General features: G+C 42.5%; 1 protein-coding gene across 5 annotated transcripts in view; it reads left to right on the plus strand.

Annotated features, from left to right (window-relative positions):
- Positions 1–26,232, plus strand: part of LOC141101394 (interleukin-1 receptor type 1-like) — a 226,197-nt gene that overhangs the window by 178,900 nt on the left and 21,065 nt on the right. For all 5 annotated transcript variants that reach the window (XM_073590456.1, XM_073590453.1, XM_073590452.1 and 2 more), the window contains 5 exons: positions 5,036–5,204; positions 7,836–7,901; positions 13,726–13,849; positions 15,656–15,801; positions 17,761–17,904. In XM_073590456.1, coding sequence (XP_073446557.1) covers positions 5,036–5,204; positions 7,836–7,901; positions 13,726–13,849; positions 15,656–15,801; positions 17,761–17,904 — 649 coding nt within the window. The remainder of the gene's footprint in view (positions 1–5,035; positions 5,205–7,835; positions 7,902–13,725; positions 13,850–15,655; positions 15,802–17,760; positions 17,905–26,232) is intronic.

The raw sequence follows: 26,232 nt of genomic DNA on the forward strand, positions 1-26,232 counted from the left end.
TCTTTTTATTGTGAAGCAAACAAAAAAATAGGTCAGAATAACTTCAATGTGAATAAATGTTCACCGCCTAAAGTCAGTACTTTGTAGAGCCTCCTTTTGCGGCAATTAGGCCGGCGTCACACTAGAGAGAAATACGGATGAGTGAGAGACGTTAAAAACATGCATTGCACACGGACCAATGATTCTCTATGGGGTGGCTCCCATCAGCCGTATATTTCTCGCGTATATTTTACATGTGTGACTTGCGAGAAATACGCACCCGGTGTCCTTTAGAAATGCCGGCAATTCAGTGCGCGACACAGTAAAATCACACAGACAGGTTTAATAAAGAAACAAAAGAATAGCTATATATACATAGAATACATTATATATATATGTCACTGAGACACACACACATATATACACACTAACTGAAGAGCCCGGCGTTGCCTGGGCATAGTAACCAACTGTGGTTATAACAAATTATAATAATAATAATTATAACAATCTTTATATAGCGCTAACATATTCCGCAGCGCTTTACAGTTTGCACATATTATCATCACTGTCCCCGATGGGGCTCACAATCTAAATTCCCTATCAGTATGTCTTTAGAATGTGGGAGGAAACCGGAGTACCCGGAGGAAACCCACACAAACACGGGGAGAACATACAAACTCCTTGCAGATGTTGTCCTTGGTGGGATTCGAACCACTGAGCCACCGTGCCGCCCATATATTGCACATAAAAACATTTCACATCATATATTCAACACTATAGATTTGCAACACAAATTAACTAAACGATTACCCAAGTATTGATAGTATTTTATTTTCAACTCATTCAAGAGCCTTTTGATAAACAACATTACAAATCAGATGGAATGAGTGGAATTCTTGGAATGAAAATGTCCTCTCCTTTGGCACATCCTGTTTCTGAGCTGTGTATCTAACCCTATCCTGTGTGATAATGTCTGCTGAACTGTGTACCTAATCCTCTCCTGTGTGATACTTTCTGCTGAGCTGTGTATCTAATCCTATCGTGTGTTACTGACTGCTCAGCCGTGTATTTAATCCTATCCTGTGTGATACTGACTGCTGAGCCGTGTATGTAATCCTATTCTGTGTGATACTGTCTGCTGAGCCATGTATCTAATACTATTCTGTGTGATACTGTGTGCTGACCTGTGTATCTAATCGTATCCTGTGTGATACTGACTGCTGAGCTGTGTATCTAATCCTATCCTGTGTGATACTGACTGCTGAGCTGTGTATCTAGTCCTATCCTGTGTGATACTGACTGCTGACCCATGTGTCTAATCCTCTCCTGTGTGATAGTGACTGCTGAGCTGTGTATCTAATCTTATCTTGTGTGATACTGACTCCTGAGCTGTGTATCTAATCGTATCCTGTGTAATACTGTCTGCTGAGCCGTGTATCTAATCCTATCCTGTGTGATACTGACTGCTGAGCCGTGTATCTAATCCTATCCTGTGTGATACTGACTGCTGAGACATGTATCTAATCCTATCCTGTGTGATACTGACTGCTGAGCCATGTGTCTAATCCTTTCCTGTGTGATACTGACTGCTGAGCTGTGTATCTAATCGTATCCTGTGTGATACTGTCTGCTGAGCCGTGTATCTAATCCTATCCTGTGTGATACTGACTGTTGAGCCGTGTATCTAATCCTATCCTGTGTGATACTGACTGCTGAGCTGTGTATCTAATCCTATTCTGTGATACCGTCTGCTGAGCCATGTATCTAATACTATTCAGTGTGATACTGTGTGCAGACCTGTGTATCTAATCCTATCCTGTGTGATACTGTCTGCTGAGCTGTGTATCTATTCCTATCCTGTGTGATACTGACTGCTGAGCTGTGTATCTAATCTTATCTTGTGTGATACTGACTGCTGAGCTGTGTATCTAATCGTATCCTGTGTAATACTGTCTTCTGAGCCGTGTATCTAATCCTATCCTGTGTGATACTGACTGCTGAGCCGTGTATCTAATCCTATCCTGTGTGATACTGACTGCTGAGACATGTATCTAATCCTCTCCTGTGTTTATAGTGACTGCTGAGCTGTGTATCTAATACTATCCTGTGTGATACTGACCGCTGAGCCGTGTATCTAATCCTATCCTGTGTGATACTGACTGCGCAGCCGTGTATCTAATCCTATCCTGTGTGATACTGACTGCTGAGCCGTGTATCTAATCCTATCCTGTGTGATACTGTCTGCTGAGCCATGTATCTAATACTATTCAGTGTGATACTGTGTGCAGACCTGTGTATCTAATCCTATCCTGTGTGATACTGACTGCTGAGCCGTGTATCTAATCCTATCCTGTGTGATACTGTCTGCTGAGCCATGTATCTATTCCTATCCTGTGTGATACTGACTGCTGAGCTGTGTATCTAATCCTATCCTGTGTGATACTGACTGCTGAACTGTGTATCTAATCCTATCCTGTGTGATACTGACTGCTGAGCCGTGTATCTAATCCTATCCTGTCTGATACTGACTGCTGAGCCGTGTATCTAATCTTATCCTGTGTGATACTGACTGCTGAGCTGTGTATCTAATCGTATCCTGTGTGATACTGTCTGCTGAGCCGTGTATCTAATCCTATCCTGTGTGATACTGACTGCTGAGCTGTGTATCTAATCCTATCCTGTGTGATACTGACTGCTGAACTGTGTATCTAATCCTATCCTGTGTGATACTGACTGCTGAGCCGTGTATCTAATCCTATCCTGGCTGATACTGACTGCTGAGCCGTGTATCTAATCTTATCCTGTGTGATACTGTCTGCTGAGCTGTGTATCTAATCGTATCCTGTGTGATACTGTCTGCTGAGCCGTGTATCTAATCCTATCCTGTGTGATACTGACTGCTGAGCCATGTATCTAATCCTATCCTGTGTGATACTGACTGCTGAGCCATGTGTCTATTCCTTTCCTGTGTGATACTGACTGCTGAGCTGTGTATCTAATCGTATCCTGTGTGATACTGTCTGCTGAGCCGTGTATCTAATCCTATCCTGTGTGATACTGGGCTCCCCCTGCAGTCTGTGTCAGAAGGTGGTCTGTGTTGCGACGGTATTAAATTGTGTTGTTTGCAGCTTTACAGAAGGACGATAACACCATAGAAATGATAAGAATAATAGGCAAAATTGTTTGGTGAACTGGAACGCGCGGGGTTAAAATTTCGCCTCTCAACATAGCCTATGATGCTCTCGGGGTCCAGACGTGTGACTATGCAAAATTTTGTGACTGTAGCTGCGACGGTGCAGATGGCAATCTCGGAAATACATACATACATACATACACTTTTTCCCCATTATGTACCTAGGGGCCAAATTGTTTGGTGAATTGGAACACGCGGGGTTAAAATTTCACCTCACAACATAGCCTATGACGCTCTCAGGGTCCAGACATGTGACTGTGCAAAATTTTGTGGCTGTAGCTGCAACGGTGCAGATGCCAATCCCGGACATACATACATACATACACACACACATTGAGCTTTATATATTAGATATTTACATTTCATACAGTTCTACATAGCAGAATAGTCGCAAAATCAATTGCCGGCTTCTGTAAAATCATTCCCCAACCCGACATGAAATGACACATGGTTTACATACAGTAAACCATTTAATTTCATTTATTTTTTTATATGTCCCTGACTAATAATTAAAGTAGGATTTGTGTGTAAAATTTGGGACGTCTAGGTGTTAAATTAAGGGGTTAATTCGTTGGAAAAAAATGCGTGGGCTCCCGCGGCAAATCGCAACCAGAGAGGTAAAGCCAGTGAGTGAGGGCAGATAATAATAGCATTGAGAGAGACCATTGATTTTGCCCCCCCCCCCCGGCTACAAAAATCTGCCCCCAGACACCACAGAAAAGGCGCATCTATAAGATGCACCTTTTCTGGCACTTATCCTCTCTATTTCCATTCCCCTGTAGCAGTGGCTAATGGGTTAATATTAGTGGATTAATGTCATCTTGCAATTGGAAGGTGACATTAAGCCGATTAATAATGGAGAGGTGTCAATTAGACACTTATCCATTATTAACCCTAGACTATTAAAGGGTTAAAAAACACACCCAGACATTAATTAAAAATTATTTTAATGAAATAAAGACACCAAGTTTTTGACAAGATTTATTGCTCTGGTAATCCAAAAATAAACCATAGACCTGTAACAAAAAGAAAACAAAAAAGCAATAATTTCCTTACCTCTCCGCTGCTCAGTCAGGTCCCCCGCTGCAATCCATCAGAAAGGGTTAAGTGGTTTACACAGGGACCGGTGCCAATGCGACCAGCCCCATGTAAACCACTGCAAGAATGAATTATTTCATCTCTGCGCAGCCTCCCTGCCTCCTCATTTGCAAGTAGAGAACAGGATAAATGTGGATCTTTAGATTGATCTGCTTTAGTCAGTAGACTTGTTTTTTTATGTTTTGCTACTTTTGTACACTAAAACAATATTTTTCTCAGTAATTCCCTGCACATCCCAGGGGTTTTCATTTACTCAGTGGCCAAGAAACAACAAATGACATTGTACCTTAAGTGTTCATATGTTAGGCTACTTTCACACTTTCGTTTTTTTGCTGTGCGTTTTTTGCGCACACAAACGCATGAAAAAAACGCATCATGCGTTTGTGTGCATTTTTTGGTGCATTTTTTTGAAAATACGTGCGCACGTATGCGCACCCATAGACTAGAATGGGTGTTTTGCTGTAAAGAAAAAAACGCATTGCGTGCGCATGCGTTTTTTTGGGGCAAGTCGGACATATAAAAAATGCAACAGGATGCATTTTGTGCGCCCGAGCGCACACTACAAAAAAATGCATGAGCATACAAACGCGTGTTTATGCGCACATATGCGCACCCATGTTAATGTGTAGGGAAAAAAACGCAAGTGTGAAACCAGCCTTAGGACATCTTTCTTTCCTCCAGCTACCATTTACCAAGAACAATATTCAGAGAGTTTTCCAATTAATGATCTTACGTTTTTGGTGAATGTCGTGTCTTTGGTTACAGGAATGCCAGCCATTGCATCTGGATGGTGAGCGTTTCTCAGCTTTCGAAAACACCTTGAATATAGGAAATTTGTCAGTCCATGATAGTGGGAATTACACTTGTGAAGTGCCATATACGTACAGAGGTGTAACATATAACCTGTCTCGTGCCATTTCCTGCACTATTGAAGGTAAATATGACCGCAGCCCAAACTATTACAAGCTTCCCCGATGAAACAATAGCGAAACGTGCGTTGGAGTGATGTGTGCAGGGGAACTTTAGGAAACTAGGGTTGGTATGATCTCTATTTCTATTGCTATTTAGCGTTTACTAAAAAGGGTCACTGCAACAAGTTAATTGGTGAGGAGGGGAAACCTCAATGGCACTTAAAACTTTATATGGTTATGTGCACAGACTCACATTGAATAATTGATTCAGTTATGGCTGTTCTTATATGAATAATAGGATTTGCAAGATTCATATATGCACCAAGCACTTTCTGTCTTACTATATGCACAGCCTGTGAACATATAATTAATTTGGTTTGGTTGCCCATTCATGAATTATAGGGATCTATAATGCACTTAGCACTTTATATATTATTGCACCAATAGTATTAAATTTATATATGAGTTATATAACACTATTGTTTACCAAAATGCACTAATTTTATATTAATTACATTTTCACATTTTGATGAATTTACAGTCCACTTTTTTATTTTTTTTATATTTTTTTTATATTTTTTTTTTTGCATTTTTTCATTTCAGTTTTGGTGTCTCTTTCCCAGCCTTGTGGTTTCTTGATGTACCCCTGCACACATGCATAATCATGTGTTTTTTAATGCTTAAACTTATTACATTTGTGGAAATTAAGTGTAAAATTTAAATAATAAAAAATTCTTGTTCACTGAATATTTTTGTCATGAAAAATGTTTTATTATATAGAATATTTTTCGGTGGCGTTTTCATTAGCAATAAATATCTTGAATATCTTTTATAGGTATAACAAACTATTAAGTGGTTTTCCTTTAGTAATTTCTTTATATACAAAACTACACCAGCGCTTCCAACTTAATACACACACAGAGCTGCAGTGAGTGGCACGCTATCTGCCTAGCATGCAAGTAAAAATAGAGAAAATATCAAATGACATGTGCAATCTGCACTGTGTAATAGGATCTTTAGTACAAAATGACACATTGCGCACACACAGTTTAGTTGGCCACAATCCCACGAGACTGTTTCCCGCATCACTCAATACACTTGCAATGAGCCAGGCCGTTCCCTTCTAGTCATACTGTGGCCGGAAATATGTATATTGCATACTTGTGGTCACATGGACACCGTTCCCAATACAGAATCTTCACAGTGAGGATTCACACAGAGTGATTGCAAACTTGTAGTTTTAGACCGGACAAGTCCAACGACGTGCATGTCAACGACCTGAGCCGTGGAGAGCCTGCACTGAAGCAGGGAGATAACTTTTAGGAATTACTAACTTCTGGGTTTTGTGATTTCAAGAAGAGCAAGCCATCAGACCCTTTAAAAAAAGTTATTTCTGTTTATGTAAATTTAATTTAGTGCGTATAGTACAAAACATGACTAAAGGTCCCGTTACACCTAGCGATGCACCAGCGATCCCAACAACGATACGACCCGGTCAGGATCACTGGTGCATCTCTAAATGGTCGTTAGTGAGCTGCCAAACAGGCAGACCTCACCAGCGATGCAGCGGCCCGTCGGCGGTCGTTCTTACCTGTCACACCGCAGCGATGATGACGACTTCCGCCTGCGTCCATGCGTCGCTAGTCAGCGCCAGCGGGACGCCAACGAGGGAAAAATGGCCCAGGACGTTCGAGCGCGATCAGCGATATCCAGTGTGGGGGGGACGGTTACAGGTACGTGTCACACAAAGTGAGATCACTAGCGATATCGCTGTTGCGTCACAAAATTGGTGATGCTTTAGCGAGATCTCTAGCGATCTCGCTATGTGAGAAGGGGGCTTGACACAAAGTGTGTGTGCAATCAGCATAGTAGGAGTAATGCACTGTTACTAAAGTTTGCGGAAGCAATTAAAAGTACCTTATGTTAAAGGTTCTTTTTTACAGAAATAAGTTATGACCTATATGCAGGATAGGAGATAACTTGCTTATCGGTGAGGGTCTCACTGCTGGGATCTGCACCCATCGGCAGATGGTGGAATTATTATCTCTGCTAAATGGAGTGGCAGTGCTCATGTGCAACATGTCTTCTATTAATTCCTTATTAGGTTGCCCAGTGCTGCTCTCGACATTCTGTGGCATCCCCATAGAGAATCAATGGAGCGGCTGTCAGGCATCCGATCTGCCATTCCATTTGTTAATAGAGATGAAAGTTCCCCATTTGGTGCAGATCACAGTAGTGGGACCCACACTGACAACCTGTAGATCACCTGTGGATGAGTGATATTTTGTTTTTAGACAGCCTCTTTAAATTTTGACATTGTCAATGCTAGGATAGCTGATGTAAATATTGGAAATTGTATGCATTATGCCGTGGATTTATTTATCCGATTAGAGTTAATTTATTTTATCTCTGCATAGACTCATATACCGGTACGTAGGATTGTAGATTAGAATCATCTGTATTGTGTAGATAATAAAAGAAACCATACAAAGGGATGATGTAGTCAAAATAGAGATATGCACAACAAAGCAATCCAAGAGAAATAGTCTTTGTTGCTCATACCAACCCAACAGATTTCTCCTTTGTTTTTTCAAACGGCTCTGCTATGTTGAAAGGCAAGCACTGATATAATTTTTCAATATTTTATTCTTTAGATACCCCAAAAGAAATAGAACCTGTCATGCTATTCCCGACAAATACCATCATTGATGTGGAATTAGGTGAGTTATCCTCTAGTTTTATAGATAAAATTTAATTACATGCCTCACAGCTATATGAATAATGTATTGTGCGGAGGCATTAAAGAGGTTGTTCCAGAATGTAATAAAATGGCCCCCGTCACATAATTAAATTGGAAGCCCATCTTAAATGACATGTCAGTGTGGCCTGCAGTCTGAAGCAGCACAGCTCTCGAGACTTGCATGTTAACCGACAGGGGAGCTGTATCGTAAGCATACATACCACCATGAGCCGAGGAGAAGGGCTGTGACATCAGAAAAAATAAATCTTCTCAGCTGATTGAGCACAAAGGATATTTTTTTTCCTCTAGTCCCAGTTCTCCATGTACAGCTAGCTGATGAGAAGAATTATTTCTTTTGATGTGACAGCCCTTCTGCTCGGCTCTTGGAGCTATGTGATCTTATGATATTGACCTTCTCTCAGTTGAGGCACAGGTGCTTCTGTAGACTGCAGTTTCTCCTACATGTGACTTTGATGAGCTGCCATTTGAATTACGGTACTTGATAGGCCCATTTTATTACATTCTTGGAGAACCCCATTAACCCCTTTCTGCCATGTGACGTACTATCCCGTCCATGTGCCCTGGGACTTACCTCCCAAGGACAGGATAGTACGTCACAGCGATCAGCGGCGCTCACAGAGTGAGCGCCGCTGATCGAGGCCAGGTGTCAGCTGATTATCACAGCTGACACCCGGCACTATGTGTCAGGGGTGGTCATGGACCGCCCCCGACACGTTAACCCCTGGCACACTGCGATCAAACACAATCGCAGTGTACCGGGGGTTAAAGGGAAGCATCGGCAGGGGCTCCCTCCGTGCTTCCCTGAGCCCCCCGGAGCAGCGCGATGTGCAGCGCTGCTCCGGGGGCCTCCTTCCCTGCAGGTTCCCAGATCCAATATGGCGGTGGGGACCGTCGGGGGCCTGGAGGGAGCTGGCTTCCTCAGTGCCTGCAAAGCGCAGGCACGAGGAAGCCTTGTGCAGTGCCTGTGACAGATCGCTGATCTGTCACATGACAGTAATGTCCCCCCTGGGACTGTGTAACAAAGTAAAAAAAAGTGTAAAAATAATTTATAAAAAATGGCTAAATAAATTAAAAAAAAAAAAAATATTCCCTAATAAATTCAATTTTTTTGGAAATAATTAAAAAAATAAAAGTACACATATTTGGTATCGCCGCGTCCGTAACGACCCGCCCTATAAAACTGTCCCATTTGTTAACCCCTTTAGCGAACCCCTTAAAAAACAAAAATAAAAAACAAAGCAAAAAATAAGGATTTATCATCATACCGCCGAACAAAAAGTGCAATAACGCGCGATCAAAAAGATGCATATAAATATCCATGGTATAGCTGAAAACGTCATCTTGTCCCGCAAAAAACGAGCCATCACACAGCGTCATCAGCAAAAAAATAAAAACGTTATAGCTCGCAGAATAAAGCGATGCAAAAATAATTATTTTTTATATAAAATTGTTTTCATTGCATAAAACCACCAAAACATAAAAAAACTACTTAAATGAGGTATCGCTGTAACCGTACTCATCCGAAGAATAAAACCGCTTTATCAATTTTACCGCACGCAGAACGGTGTAAACGCACCCCCCAAAAGAAATTCATGAAACGCTGGTTTTTGTTCATTCTGCGTCCCAAAAATCGGAATAAAAAGCGATCAAAAAATGTCACGTGCCCGAAAATGATATCGATAAAAACGTCAGCGTGTCCCGCAAAAAATAAGACCTCACATGACTTGGTGGGTCAAAAGTTGGAAAAATTATAGCTCTCAATATGTGGTGATGCAAAAACTTTTTACAATAAAAAGCGTCTTTTAGCGTATGACAGCTGCCAAACAAAAAGCCCACCATAAATAGTAAATCAAACCCCCGTTATCACCCCCTTAGTTAGGGAAAAATAATAAAATTTAAAAAAATGTATTTATTTCCATTTTCCCATTATGGTTAGGGTTAGGGCTGAGATTAGGGTTAGGGGTGTGTTGGGGTTAGGGTTGTAGTTAGAATTGGGGGGTTTCCACTGTTTGGGCACATCAGGTGCTCTCCAAACGCAACATGGCGTCTGATCTCAATTCTAGCCAATTCTGCGTTGAAAAAGTCAAATGGTGCTCCTTCCCTTCCAAGCTCTGCCATGCGCCCAAACAGTGTTTTACCCCCACATATGGGGTATCAGCCTACTCAGGACAAATTGGAAAACAACTTTTAGGGTCCAATTTCTCCTGTTACCCTTAGGAAAATAAAAAAATTGGGGGCAAAAATATCATTTTTGTGGAAAAAAATATAATTTTTTTATTTTCACGCCCGGGCGTTATAAACTTCTGTGAAGCACTTGGGGGTTCAAAGTGCTCACCACACATCTAAATAAGTTCTGTGGGTGGTCTAGTTTCCAAAATGGGGTCACTTGTGGGGAGTTTCAACAGTTTAGGCACATCAGAGGCTCTCCAAACACGACATGACACCCGCAGACCATTCCATCAAAGTCTGCATTCCAAAACGTCACTAGTTCCCTTCTGAGCCCTGACGTGTGCCCATACAGTAGTTTTCTCCCACATATGGGGTATCAACGTACTCAGGACAATTTGGACAACAACTTTTGGGGTCCAATTTCTCCTGGTACCCTTGGAAAAATAAAAAAATTGGGGACTAAAAGATCATGTTTGTGTAAAAAATACAATTTTTTTATTTTCACGCCCGGGCGTTATAAACTTCTGTGAAGCACTGGGGGGTTCAAAGTGCTCACCACACATCTAGATAAGTTCCCTAGGGGGTCTAGTTTCCAAAATGGCATTATTTATGGGGGTCTTCCACTGTTTAGGTACATCAGGGGCTCTCCAAAGGCAACATGACACCCGCAGACCATTCCATCAAAGTCTGCATTCCAAAACGTCACTACTTCCCTTCTGAGCCCTTGACGTGTGCCCATACAGTAGTTTTCTCCCACATATGGGTTATCAGCGTACTCAGGACAAATTGATCAACAACTTTTGCAGTCCAATTTCTCCTTTTACCCTTGGTAAAATAAAAAAAAATGGACCTGAAGTATTTTTTTTGTGAAAAAAAGTTAAATGTTCATTTTTTTTTAAATATTCAAAAAATTCCTGTGAAGCACCTGAAGGGTTAATAAACTTCTTGAATGTGGTTTTGAGCACCATAAGGGGTGCAGTTTTTAGAATGGTGTCACTTTTGGGTATTTTCTATCATATAGACCCCTCAAAGTGACTTCAAATGTGATGTGGTCCGTAAAAATAAAATGGTGTTGCAAAAATGAGAAATCGCTGGTCAACTTTTAACCCTTATAACTTCCTAACAAAAAAAAATTTTGGTTCCAATATTGTGCTGATGTAAAGTAAACATATGTGAAATGTTACTTATTAAGTTTTTTGTATGCCGTATCTCTGTGATTTAAGGGCATAAAAATTCAAAGTTGGAAAATTGCGAAATTTTCAAAATTTTCACCAAATTTCCGTTTTTTTCACAAATAAGCGCAAGTTATTTGAATGAAATTTTACCACTAACATGAAGTACAATATCTCACGAGAAAACATTGTCAGAATCACCGGGATCCATGGAAGCGTTCCAGAGTTATTACCTCATAAAGGGACAGTGGTCAGAATTGTAAAAATTTGCATGTTCATGACCGGGCCAACCACCCTTGAGGGTTAAGGGGTTAAAGGTTCCCTCTGAGGTACATGAACCCACTACTATGCTTTTACGTAGCGCTTAGTTCATATAGAATCATGTGAAGGTTGTTTTTGTCATATTCAGTATGAATGAGCTTTGAGTCCATTGTGTGAAAAATGCAATAGAAAATGTTAAATGTAAAAGAAAAAAGAAAAGCGGAAGCAAAATAAAACGTTTATATTTATTTGCTGTAGTTGAATATATCCTGTATAATTTATATACCAGAGATGTCTTTTAGTGGCCTCTGTGTACATACTGTACAATGGGTACAGAAAGTATTCAGATCCCTTTAAATTTTCACTCTTTGTTTCATTGCAGCCATTTGGTAAATTCAAAAAAGTTCATTTTTTTCTCATTAATTCATTAATGTGCACTCTGTACCCCATCTTCACTGAAAAAAATCAACAATGTATAAATTTATTAACATAGAAAAACCCAAAATATTACATGGTCATAAGTATTCAGACCCTTTGCTCAGACACTCATATTTAAGTCACATGCTGTCCATTTCCTTGTGATCCTCCTTGAGATGATTCTACTCATTCATTGGAGTCCAGCTGTGTTTAATTAAACTGATTGGACTTGATTTGTAAAGGTACACACCTGTCTATATAAGACCTCGCATCTCACAATGCATGTCAGGCCAAATGAGAATAATGAGGTCAAAGGAACTGGCCAAGGAGCTCAGAGACAGAACTGTGGCAAGGCACAGATCTGGCCAAGGTTACAAAATAATTTCTTCAGTACTCAAGGTTCCTAAGAGCACAGTGGCCTCCATAATCCTTAAATATAAGACGTTTGGGACCACCAGAAGTCTTCCTAGACCTGTCCGTTCAGCCAAACTGAGAAATCGTGGGAGAAGAACCTTGGTGAGAGAGGTAAAGATGAACCCCAAGATCACTGTTTCTGAGCTCCACAGATGCAGTAGGGACATGAGAGAAAGTTCCACAAAGTCAACAATCACTGCAGCCCTCTACCAGTTGGGCCTTTATTGGCGAGTGGCCCGACTGAAGCCTCTCCTCAGCGCAAGACATATGAAAGCCCACATAGCGTTTGCTAAAAAACACATGAATGACTGCCAGACTATGAGAAATAAGATTCTCTGGTCTGATTAGACGAAGATAGACCTTTTGGTGATAATTCTAAGAGGTATGTGTGGAGAAAACCAGGCCCTGCTCATCACCTGCCCATTACAATCCCAACAGTGAAATATGGTGGTGGCAGCATCATGCTATGGGGGTGCTTTTCAGCTGCAGGGACAGGATGACTGGTTGCAATTGAATGAAACATAAATGCGGCAAAGTACAGAAATATCCTGGATGGAAACCTCTTCCAGAGTGCTCTGAACTTCAGACTTGGCCGTAGGTTCTCCTTTCAAGACAATGGCCCTAAGCACACAACTAAAATAACAAAGGATTGGCTTCAGAACAACTCTGTGACCATTCTTGACTGGCCCAGCCAGAGCCCTGACCTAAACCCAATTGAGCATCTCTGGAGAGACCCGATAATGGCTGTCCACCAATATTCACCATCATTCACCATCCAACCTGACGGAACTGGAGAGGATCTGCAAGGAATAATGGCAGAGGATCCCCAAATCCAGGAGTGAAAAACTTGTATTATTCCCAAGAAGACTCATGGCTGTACTAGCTCAAAAAGGTTCTTCTACTCAATACTAGGCAAAGGGTCTGAATACTTATGACCATGTGATATTTCAGTTTTTCTTTTTTATAAAAAATTTGCAAAAATTTCTGCATTTGTTTTTTTCAGTCAAGATGGGGTGCAGAGTGTACATTAATGAGAACAAAAATGAACTTTTTTGAATTTACCAAATGGCTGCAATGAAACAAAGAGTGAAAAAATTTAAAGTGGTCTGAATACTTTCCATACCCACTGTATATGGATTCCTTGCTCTCTAACATCTATTTTGCCACCATTATTGCTATTATTAGAGGAGTTACAAAAATCCCTGCTACTAAAAATCCATAACATACATGTGGATGGGGTTGTTTTTGCTTAGACTTGTGAATTGTCCATGACTATACCTAACTGTTGTAGGACCATATTTAATGGATTTTGTCCTTGTTATTGGATGTTCTAACATAAGATTTTAACAGGTGCTGCTATTGATCTTACCTGTAAAGTGTTATATAATAAAAACCTGATTCTGTACTGGACTTTCAATGAGACTTTTATGGACTATTATGCTGAAAATGACAGAGTTAAAATAGGAACAACAGAGTAAGTACTTTTTTAAAAAATATATGTTTTGTACAATTATAGTTTCTAAAACTTGCAAAATGTTTTCACTTGCATTGTAGCCTTGAAATTAATGTAAAAATTGAAGTCAATAAAAAGTAATACAATCTTTAAATTACAATAATTAAAAAATGTATTGGTGTTTTCAGGAATAATTTGATGAAGCTGGGGTTTTTGCTTTTTTGCAACCCCAGCTCTTACTAAACTACAGCTCTCAGCTGCCAACACTCACTAGAAATGTCCTGCCATGCTGCAAATAGTATTTTAGTAATCGTTATGGAGACTTATTTTGTAAAGTATTGAAATACGCTTTTTTTTATTTATAGTCATTTTGATTCCAAGTGTGATTTATTTACTTTAGTTACATTTTCCACCGCCCTACTATAAAATAGTATTACAATAAAATCACCAAAGACAACAATGGGCAAAATAAAACCTATATTTATTAGTCAATCATCCAAGTGGATTTTAACCTTATTATATACCCATCAATTATAGTTTTGTAAATGTAAACTCCAAAATATATCATAAAAAGAAGAAAAAGGAGTGCTATACATGAATTTATACAAAGAACAATTTTATTTATTTAGCAAAAATATATATTTTTACAGTAAGATAAAAACAATTGTGTTCAAATGTGACCCTAGATGTTATATATCCAGGACAATACTCAGGCAAATATAATAATAGTGGCACATAAACATAGTTATAACTACATAATCTCATATAAGTATTCAGTATTGTAGCAACCAATCATGACCATTTAAATAGTTATAATAGCATTAAACATATATAGAGGGACCAGCCCTCAACCAACAGCCAAAGTGACTGCAAAAAAACCCCAATTTGAGCTACTATTTTTAGCGATTACCCATAAAGTATGGTGCCTGGTTGCCCTGGAGCCACGTGTCACCCCTGACGCATTTCACATTTACTTTTTCAAAAGGGACTACACAATTACTCCTTTCCCCAGCGTTTTATAGTGAACACGATTAATGGCGTGTTTCTACCGCGCATGCGTCCCGGCGTCATCGCCGAAAGACGCCCACCGCCTCCCAGCATTCACCTGTTGCGATCATAGTAAACAGGTGTCAGATGATGGGAGCAGAGTAGTCTTATCATCTGACACCAGTGACCGGAGGTAGATTTCATACCTCCGATCACAGCTGCAGGCTCCTGCTGTCTTTTGATAGCGTGGGAACTGCGGCTCTCTGACCGGCAGGGATGATGTCATGCATATGACAGCACAGAAAACACTGTATTGTATTGTTCCCGAACCCCATTCATTCAAGTGAATGGGGTTCGAGGCTACTCTGCTGGATGACAGGCTGAATGGAAACATCATTCAGTCTGCCATCTAGATGTAGCAGAGCCGATTGATGTCATATCCGGCAGTCCTTGACTTTTCTGCAGCAAATACGCTGCAAGAAAAGTCAACCAGCGTATTTGCACCGTTTTTTTCAGTATCCATTCAAGTCAATGGGTGAAAAACTCTGAAAAAACGCTGAAAGAAGTGACATGCTCTATGTCTAAAAAACACTGCAATGCATAAAATCCTGATCACTAAAAAAAACAATCTGTGTGTATGAAATTTCTGAAATCTCATAGGCTTTGCTGCTAATGAAAAAAGCAGCTGAAAATTGGCATAAAAAACACAGCAAAAAAACACTGCAAAAACGCCCTGTGAGAACTTACCCTTTAAAGTAACTGTTAGGTAATTATTCATATGTTGAATCTTCAGTTGGTCACATGTATAGCAAGTGATAAAATACTTTGTTTTACCTTTAGTGAAATATCTACAGAAGATGAGACACAATATTTAAAAACTATGAACTTTACAAAAGTTGTTGAAGAGGACTACAACAGACAATTTTACTGTCACGGCATTTCTTCAAAACTCAACATTTTTTTTTATGTTACATTCAAAAGGCCAGGTATGTATTGAGCTCTTTTTTCACAAGTTAAATAAATGGAGGAGTTAAGCAATCTCAGCATACAGGGCTAGAGATCGCCAGATTTCACAATACGAAAGATACTACATTATTAGCGGGGTTTATCCTGGACTTTGGGTTGTTCTTTCCTACGGGGCTAAGAACTTACTGGCAGGTACTGTATTTGCTAACTTTATGCCTCTACTGCACTGCGACGATCTCTCCCGGTCTGGACTGTCCTGCTCCCAGTGACCTCATATCAATAGGGCAGCTCTTTCTTTTCAGGCTAGCTGTTAACAAGTGATTTCAGGTGGATGGTGGATTTTTTGACTGTGAAGATTGTTGTTGTTTTACAGCTTCAGTTTTAGGGTTCCTTGCTTTGAAATACTGGATTAGCAGTGCTTGACACTGTAGGACTTCATGCAAAGAATACTATGGTCATAGGGGAATGCATGTGGCTAATAAAATGGCATCAGTGATGTTCATTTTTGACTATTAACCCCCTATTAACCCCATTTGCCACCACTGCAGGGCAGTGGGAAGAACCCGACAAAGCTCCAGAATAGGCACATCTTATATATGCGCCTTTTCTGGGCAACTGCGGGCTGCTGTTTTTAGGCTGGTGGGGGGGCCAAGATCAATGGCCCCTTACCAGCCTGAGAACAGCAGCCCCCTGCTGTGAGCTTTGCCGGGTTGGTTCACAAACAGAGGGGGGACCCCACGTCGGGTTTTCATTCATTCATTCTCTCCTGCTCGCTGTTGCCAGCAGGGCAGGAGAGAAGAATGACAGCCCTGTTCAGCACCAGCCGCAGGGGAACAGCGCTTACTGTAGCGCTTCTTCCCCAGCGGCCGTCCGTGCGGTCCTGATGCGGCACACGTGCAGCACACGGTTGCCACATGGATGTGACACGGATAGCTCCGGTACCTTTTTTCGGTACCGGAATTATCTGGACGTGTGAGACTGCCCTTACCTTTAGATTTTGACATATAATGCAATCCTATGTGCAAAATCCACACACACGTTGCGGATTACAAAAACATGCATTACAGGTCAGCTTACGAAGCATAAAAAAGCACAGTGGGCATGACATTTCCTAAAGTCCCATTCACTTTACTTGAATTATAAAACGCTGCATAATTTTTTTTACACACTGAAAATATACAGCATCAAAAAACTCACCCCACCTGTTAGAGGCAGATAATACAGCCATCATCTGCCGGGAATGGCGCAGGCTCAGCTTCTGATCTCTCTCCATAAACCCACTCCCAAGGTGGACTGTAAAAGTATGGAGGATGTACAGGAGTAGTTAAGATTGTGTTAGTCGAATAATAATTGCACAGTACTTATAAATAGACAAACATACATTAAGGCTGTGTTCACACACAGCGTTTTTTTAGCGGTTTTTACCGCGGTTTTCATTATAAAACTGCTATAAAACCGCTAAAAATAAGGTGCACAGTCATTTCTATGCATTTTGCACTTTTTGTGCACATTGATGCGTTTTTTACCGCGAAAAAACCGCATCGCGGTAAAAACCGCAGCATGCACATTAATTTTGCGTTTTTTTTCCGCGGTTTAGGTTTCTCCCATGCTTTTAGAAACCGCTGCGGTAAAAAACACATCAAAACCGCGCAAAAACCGCCGCGGAAAAATAGGTGCGGTTTCTGGGAAGGGATTCAGGTTTTTGTGCAGAAATTTTCTGCAACGTGTGCACATACCCTTAAAAGCCAAGATTTTGGTCTTTAAAGTGTGTATGTTTAGGATGTAATCTGAAGGTCTTTGGGAAATAATGGGTGAATAAAATAGGAATATATACAGCGTGCGTATGTGTATGTACATACTATATATATACACTATAACTTTTTTTTTTAAACATGCAAGTGCCATTGATAGTTTGATAATATATTTACAAACAAAATGTTTTGACTCTTCTAATTTCCTCCTGTATTCTATGTTTGCAGATCCTAATTTCCAAGGATTCTTAATTGCATTTTTTGTGTCGGTGTCCGTGGTGATTGTTATAGCTATTATTGCTGCAAGAATCTTTAAAGTTGACATTGTCCTTTGGTATCGAGGTTCCTGCTTTGCTAAAACAGATCAAAAAGGTATGTTTTATTTATCCGTATGAAAGAGAGAGTTTATCTCCTACAAATGTCCTCAGTCTCATTTTCCCATTAGGGCATATGGATGTTATTGAGTTTGCTCTATATGAGCCAGAATGGACAGATGCTCTGCAAAAGTGTTGAACAGAAGGTGAAATCAGCATGTGTTACATGGATGTCTATTCATTTAATTGGCCAGCATGTAATGTTACAGTTCTGCTATAGTGGGTACAAGTGGACAGATGCAGTTCCCCCTATTCATTTTGTTTCTCACTTACGTTCCTCCTGAATTTCACTTCACTCCCTGCACCCACTTTGCTTACCTGCAGCTCTACCAAACTGACAGCTCCCTGTGCTTTATTATCTACCCTCACAGCCAGACATGGCATCTCCCAGCCTAGTGTCAAGCTCTGCCCGCCCAGTAATCTGCCACTGTGCTGATCTCTATCATCACTCCAGTATCGGAAATAACATTTGTGTCTGTGGAAAGCAGCACAATCACTGCACCCAACATCATATCCACAGCGGTGACAGAGCTTCACATGTCCTCACATCACATCCACAGTGGAGACAGAGCTTCACATGCCCCCATATCACATCCACAGTGGTGATAGAGCATCACATGTCCCCATATCACATCCACAGCGGTGATAGAGCATCACATCTCCGCATCACATCCACAATGGTGACAGAGCTTCACATCTCCGCATCACATCCACAGTGGAGACAGAGCTTCACATCTCCACATCACATCCACAGTGGAGACAGAGCTTCACATCTCCACATCACATCCACAGTGGTGACAGAGCTTCACATCTCCGCATCACATCCACAGTGGAGACAGAGCTTCACATCTCCACATCACATCCACAGTGGTGATAGAGCATCACATGTCCCCATATCACATCCACAGCGGTGATAGAGCATCACATCTCCGCATCACATCCACAGTGGTGACAGAGCTTCACATCTCCGCATCACATCCACAGTGGAGACAGAGCTTCACATCTCCACATCACATCCACAGTGGAGACAGAGCTTCACATCTCCACATCACATCCACAGCGGTGACAGAGCTTCACATCTCCACATCACATCCACAGTGGTGATAGAGCATCACATGTCCCCATATCACATCCACAGTGGAGACAGAGCTTCACATCTCCACATCACATCCACAGCGGTGACAGAGCTTCACATCTCCACATCACATCCACAGTGGAGACAGAGCTTCACATCTCCACATCACATCCACAGTGGAGACAGAGCTTCACATCTCCACATCACATCCACAGTGGAGACAGAGCTTCACATCTCCACGTCACATCCACAGTGGAGACAGAGCTTCACATCTCCACATCACATCCACAGTGGAGACAGAGCTTCACATCTCCACATCACATCCACAGTGGAGACAGAGCTTCACATCTCCACATCACATCCACAGTGGAGACAGAGCTTCACATCTCCACATCACATCCACAGTGGTGACAGAGCTTCACATCTCCACATCACATCCACAGTGGAGACAGAGCTTCACATCTCCACATCACATCCACAGTGGAGACAGAGCTTCACATCTCCACATCACATCCACAGTGGAGACAGAGCTTCACATCTCCACATCACATCCACAGTGGAGACAGAGCTTCACATCTCCACATCACATCCACAGTGGAGACAGAGCTTCACATCTCCACATCAAATCCACAGTGGAGACAGAGCTTCACATCTCCACATCACATCCACAGTGGAGACAGAGCTTCACATCTCCACATCACATCCACAGCGGTGACAGAGCTTCACATCTCCACATCACATCCACAGTGGAGACAGAGCTTCACATCTCCACATCACATCCACAGTGGAGACAGAGCTTCACATCTCCACATCACATCCACAGCGGTGACAGAGCTTCACATCTCCACATCACATCCACAGTGGAGACAGAGCTTCACATCTCCACATCACATCCACAGTGGAGACAGAGCTTCACATCTCCACATCACATCCACAGCGGTGACAGAGCTTCACATCTCCACATCACATCCACAGTGGTGATAGAGCATCACATGTCCCCACATCACATCCACAGCGGTGACAGAGCTTCACATCTCCACATCACATCCACAGTGGTGATAAGAGTGTCACAGGTCTCCCACATCCACAACAGTGAGGCTGTGTGCCCACGTTAGTGTTTTTTAAGCGTTTAAGTGTTTTTTGGGGTCAAACAACTTCAAAAATGCTTAAAATAAGCATCCCATTCAATTTAATGCATTTTGGCCTTTTTGTGCCAATGGATGCATTTTTTTCCGCATAGGAAACGCTTAGCTGTTAAAAACGCAGCATGCTCATTAATTTTGCGAAAAACTCAGTGCTTTTAGCTATTTTTTATGAGTCCAGAAGACGTGCGGAAAAAAACGCATCAAAAACACGGGGTTTTGAGCAAAAAAAGCGCGGAAATAAAACGCCCTTTTTCTGGGAAGGAGTGCGTTTCTGAAACAGAAATTTTCTGCATACGTGGGCACATAGCCTAATAGTCACATGTCTCCAGACATCACATCCACAGTGGTGATAGAGCGTCACATATCTCCACATCACCAGACATATGCGTACTGTGAAGTGAAGTCTATTATGATGTGTGTGTTCAAAAATGTAAGTATGTGTGTGTATATCTACATACACTCACTGGCCACTTTATTAGGTACACCTGTCCAACTGTGTGTTAAGACTTAATTTCTAATCAGCCAATCACATGGCGGCAACTCAGTGCATTTAGGCATGTAGACATGGTCAAGACAATCTCCTGCAGTTCAAACCGAGCATCAGTATGGGGAAGAAAGGTGATTTGAGTGCCTTTGAACGTGGCATGATTGTTGGTGCCAGAAGGGCTGGTCTGAGAATTTCAGAAACTGCTGATCTACTGGGATTTTCACGCACAACCATCTCTAGGGTTTACAGAGAATGGTCCGAAAAAGAAAAAAAATCCAGTGAGCGGCAGTTCTGTGGCCGGAAATGCCATGTTGATGCCAGAGGTCAGAGGAGAATGGGCAGACTGGTTCGAGCTGATAGAAAGGCAACAGTGACTCAAATTGCCACCCGTTACAACCAAGGTAGGCAGAAGAGCATCTCTGAACGCACAGTGCGTCGAACTTTGAGGCAGATGGGCTACAGCAGCAGAAGACCACACTGGGTACCACTCCTCTCAGCTAAGAACAGGAAACTGAGGCTACAATTTGCACAAGCTCATCGAAATTGGACAGTAGAAGATTGGAAAAACGTTGCCTGGTCTGATGAGTCTCGATTTCTGCTGCGACATTCGGATGGTAGGGTCAGAATTTGGCGTAAACAACATGAAAGCATGGATCCATCCTGCCTTGTATCAACGGTTCAGGCTGGTGGTGGTGGTGTCATGGTGTGGGGAATTTTTTCTGGGCACTCTTTGGGCCCCTTGGTACCAATTGAGCATCGTTGCAACGCCACAGCCTACCTGAGTATTGTTGCTGACCATGTCCATCCCTTTATGACCACAATGTACCCAACATCTGATGGCTACTTTCAGCAGGATAATGCGCCATGTCATAAAGCTCGAATCATCTCAGATTGGTTTCTTGAACATGACAATGAGTTTACTGTACTCAAATGGCCTCCTCAGTCACCAGACCTCAATCCAATAGAGCATCTTTGGGATGTGGTGGAACGGGAGATTCGCATCAGGGATGTGCAGCCGACAAATCTGCGCCAACTGTGTGATGCCATCATGTCAATATGGTCCAAAATCTCTGAGGAATGCTTCCAGCACCTTGTTGAATCTCTGCCACGAAGAATTGAGGCAGTTCTGAAGGCAAAAGGGGGTCCAACCCCTTACTAGCATGGTGTACCTAATAAAGTGGCCAGTGAGTGTATATACCACATAATACACCTCACCTGCTGCAGAACCTCAGTCTATAGTGATGTATGGATGGATAGATGCACACAGCACATTATACTCACCTATGGAGAAGCCTTTTCTATCCTGGTTCATCCAATCAGCTGAGTCATTCCTCTGCTGCCTGCACTCATTCCCCTGCTGTCTGCACGCAATCCCCTGCTGTCTGCACGCAATCCCCTGCTGTCTGCACGCAATCCCCTGCTGTCTGCACGCAATCCCCTGCTGCTTGCATGCATTCCCTTTCTGCCTGCACGCATTCCCCTGCTGCCTGCACACATTCCCCTGCTGCCTGCACACATTCCCCTTCTGCCTGCACGCAATCCCCTGCTGCCTGCACGCATTCCCCTGCTGCCTGCACGCATTCCCCTGCTGTCTGCACGCATTCCCCTGCTGTCTGCACGCATTCCCCTGCTGTCTGCACGCATTCCCCTGCTGTCTGCACGCAATCCCCTGCAGCCTGCACGCATTCCCCTGCTGTCTGCACGCATTCCCCTGCTGTCTGCACGCATTCCCCTGCTGTCTGCACGCATTCCCCTGCTGTCTGCACGCATTCCCCTGCTGTCTGCACGCATTCCCCTGCTGTCTGCACGCATTCCCCTGCTGTCTGCACGCATTCCCCTGCTGCATGCACACATTCCCTTGCTGCCTGCCCACATTCCCTTTCTGGCGGCACACATTCCCCTGCTGCCTGCCCACATTCCCTTTCTGGCGGCACACATTCCCCTGCTGCCTGCACACATTCCCCTTCTGCCTGCACACATTCCCCTGCTGCCTGCATGCAATCCCCTGCTGCCTGCATGCAATCCCCTGCTGCCTGCACGCAATCCCCTGCTGCCTGCACGCAATCCCCTGCTGTCTGCACGCATTCCCCTGCTGTCTGCACGCATTCCCCTGCTGTCTGCACACATTCCCCTGCTGCATGCACACATTCCCTTGCTGCCTGCCCACATTCCCTTTCTGGCGGCACACATTCCCCTGCTGCCTGCACGCAATCCCCTGCTGCTTGCATGCATTCCCTTTCTGCCTGCGCACATTCCCCTGCTGCCTGCACGCAATCCCCTGCTGCCTGCACGCAATCCCCTGCTGCTTGCATGCATTCCCCTGCTGCCTGCCCACATTCCCTTTTTAGCGGCACACATTCCCCTGCTGCCTGCCCACATTTCCCTGCTGCCTTCACACATTCCCCTTGTGGCTGCACACATTCCCTTTCTGTCTGCACACATTCCCCTGCTGTCTGCACACATATCCCTGCTGCCTGCCCACATTTCCCTGCTGCCTGCCCACATTTCCCTGCTGCCTGCCCACATTTCCCTGCTGCCTGCCCACATATCCCTGCTGCCTGCACACATACCCCTAATGCCTTGCCATGATGTACAGGGAGGCTGGAGCAGGAGGTGGAGGATCTGATGGCACAGGCTGGGGACAGGTTGGTGTGTGACCAGCTCCTTCAGAATCAGGAGACAACTGCTCATATGACTGTGTGTGATACCTGGGACACGATGCAGAATGATGACAGGGAGTATATTACAAAGTGTCAGCATTCTGCAGTCTAGGTTCACACACAAATTATAGTGAAAGCCTGGATAACCCCTTTAAGTACAAACATCCACTCATCAGCTTTGCCAGGAGTACATTTAATATTAGAATTACACTGTGTTACCAAGGTTTTGTCCCTCGGACAATTTCGAGTGTTCCTGATAGATTTTTTTCATACTGATTTCAGAAATGACTTCAGATTTTTCCTATCGCGTAAGGTTTTTGAGAAATGATACAAAACATAATATTCTGCTATAATTATAAAAACTCATATATGAACTTTTATTGAAACAATATGAATTTTCCACTGAAATAACATAATGATCTACACACATGCAAGCACTTATTATGTGAATTTTGCGCAGGCGCAGTGATTCATTCGGCTGACCGTGTATGGAGCATACCATATTTCCTGGGCAGGGTAGGCATCAAAAGACATTACTGTCATACATAGAGCATGGCTGAATAAATCAAATCAGGATATTTAGCAAAGAACAAGAAATCAGTACAATATCCTAATCTTCCTTCAGCCATAAGACCAGTGCCACACAATGAAAGTCTTCGTGTTCCAAAGCCGTCCAAAGTATGGACAATGGAGGATGACGAAGAAGAACTAACAATGTCAGTGGAAAATGAAACTGCTGCAGACCCAGACTTTGAGCCTTCTACATCTAATCCACATCTGTTCAGTCAAGCTGATCTGAGTGACTTGGTCAGAGATTTGAAATTGTCAAAGAGGCAGGCAGAATTATTGGGATCAAGGCTACAAGAACGGAATCTCTTACTTCCAGGAAAAAGAGTTTCTGTTTTTCGCATTCGGCAAGAAGACCTTAATCAATTTTTCAACCATGTCGACAGTTTAATCATTTGCAACGACATCTTGGGGCTGTTTGGTGCTCTTGGATGCAGACATGACCCGAAGGAATGGCGACTGTTCATTGACTCGTCAGTTTTAAGTCTGAAGGCTGTTTTACTACACAACGGAAATATCTATCCTTCTATACCTATTGGACATGCCGTACACATGAAAGAAACGTATGAGAATATGGAGTTACTGTTAATTGATTATAGAAATTATAAATGGAACATATGTGGTGATCTAAAAGTTGTTGCACTTCATCTTGGACTGCAGCTTGGATATACCAAGTATTGTTGTTTTATTTGTGAGTGGAACAGTCGTGCATGAGAAATGTACTATTTCAGAAAGGCTGGCCACTCCGTGAAAACCTGGTTGCTGGACAGAAGAATGTTAAACATAATCCTCATGTTGATCCAGCAAAGATATTTCTCCCTTCTTTGCATATTAAACTTGGGCTTATGAAGAATTTTGTCAAAGCAATGAACAAAGAATCGTAAGCCTTTTCTTACTTGCGACAGAAATTTCCAAGTATAAGTGATGCAAAGATTAAAGAAGGTATTTTTATTGGCCCATAGATCCGAGATATAATGAATGACAGTAGCTTTGATGGTCTTTTGCAAGGTGCTGAACAAGTGGCATGGAGAGCCTTTAAAGATGTGACCTTCAACTTCCTTGGCAACAGCAGGGCACCGAACTTTGAACAACTCGTGGACAACGTGCTCACAGCATATCATTTGATGAAATTCAATATGTCACTAAAAATGCATTTTCTACATTCTCACTTGGACTTTTTTCCAGCCAATGTTGGTGCCGTTAGCGATGAACACGGTGAAAGATTTCACCAAGACATTGCGCTGATGGAGAAAAGGTACCAGGGAAAGTGGAGTACATCAATGCTGGCTGACTATTGCTGGAATCTTATTCAAGAAGCATCTGACACGGATAATAAACGGAAGTCGTCTGCAAAACACTTTTGAACAATTGCTTTTGCTACTGACATCGATGCACATGTATGTAGTGTCTCAGACATCATAATGTAGACTATAAACTGTGGTTTCTTAACCCAGTACTGCCAGCTGACAGTATCCCCCGCTTTGAGGTGGGCTCCAGCGGTGAGCCCACCTCAAAGCCACGACATGGCATCTGTTTTTAACTGTGCCCGCAATAGGCGTGAGTGGAATCGCGATCCGCCCGCGCCTATTAAGTAGTTAAATGCCGTTGTCAAACTCTGACAGCGGGCATTTAAATGCACTTCCAGATGCCGATCCGGAAATACGTGATCAGGGATCATCGCCGCGTTGCCATCACAACCAGAGATCTCCTTTTTTTTTTAGCAAACTTTGGAATTTTTTTCCACCACTTAGATAAGAGAACCTAGGCATGTTTGGTGTCTATGAACTCGTAATGACCTGGAGAATCATAATGGCAGGTCAGTTTTAGCAGTTAATGAACCTAGCAAAAAAGCCAAACAAAAAACAAGTGTGGAATTGGACTTTTTTGTAATTTCACCGCAATTGGAATTTTTTTTCCCGTTTTCGAGTATACGACATGGTAAAACCAATGGTGTCGTTCAAAAGTACAATTTGACTCCTAAAAAATAAGCCCTCATGCAGCCATATTGACAAAAAAGTAAAAAAGTTATGGCTCTGCAAAGAAGGGGAGCGAAAAACAAAAAATCGAAAAAAGCTCCAGTCATGAAGGGGTTAAAAATCTTACGTGATACAGACCTTTGGAGCACATATTTGTGTTCAGCATATAAAAATCTATAAGATACAATAAAATTTTCTCAGGGGACAAGAACTTCCCTGAAATTTGTTGCGCAGTGTAAAGCCCGCCGTTACACTAAGCGATGCACCAGCGATCCTGACAACGATATGACCTGGTCAGGGTCGCTGGTGTGTTGCTACATGATCGCTGGTGAGCTGTCAAACAGGCAGATCTCACCAGCGATCAGCATCAGCAACGACGCGGGTAACAAGCGCGCGTGTCGCTTAGTTACCCGCTG

The sequence above is a fragment of the Dendrobates tinctorius genome, unplaced genomic scaffold (genome assembly GCF_039654945.1).
Source record: "Dendrobates tinctorius isolate UK_male_01 unplaced genomic scaffold, ASM3965494v1 ptg000117l, whole genome shotgun sequence".
In the NCBI taxonomy this organism is placed as follows: domain Eukaryota; kingdom Metazoa; phylum Chordata; class Amphibia; order Anura; family Dendrobatidae; genus Dendrobates; species Dendrobates tinctorius.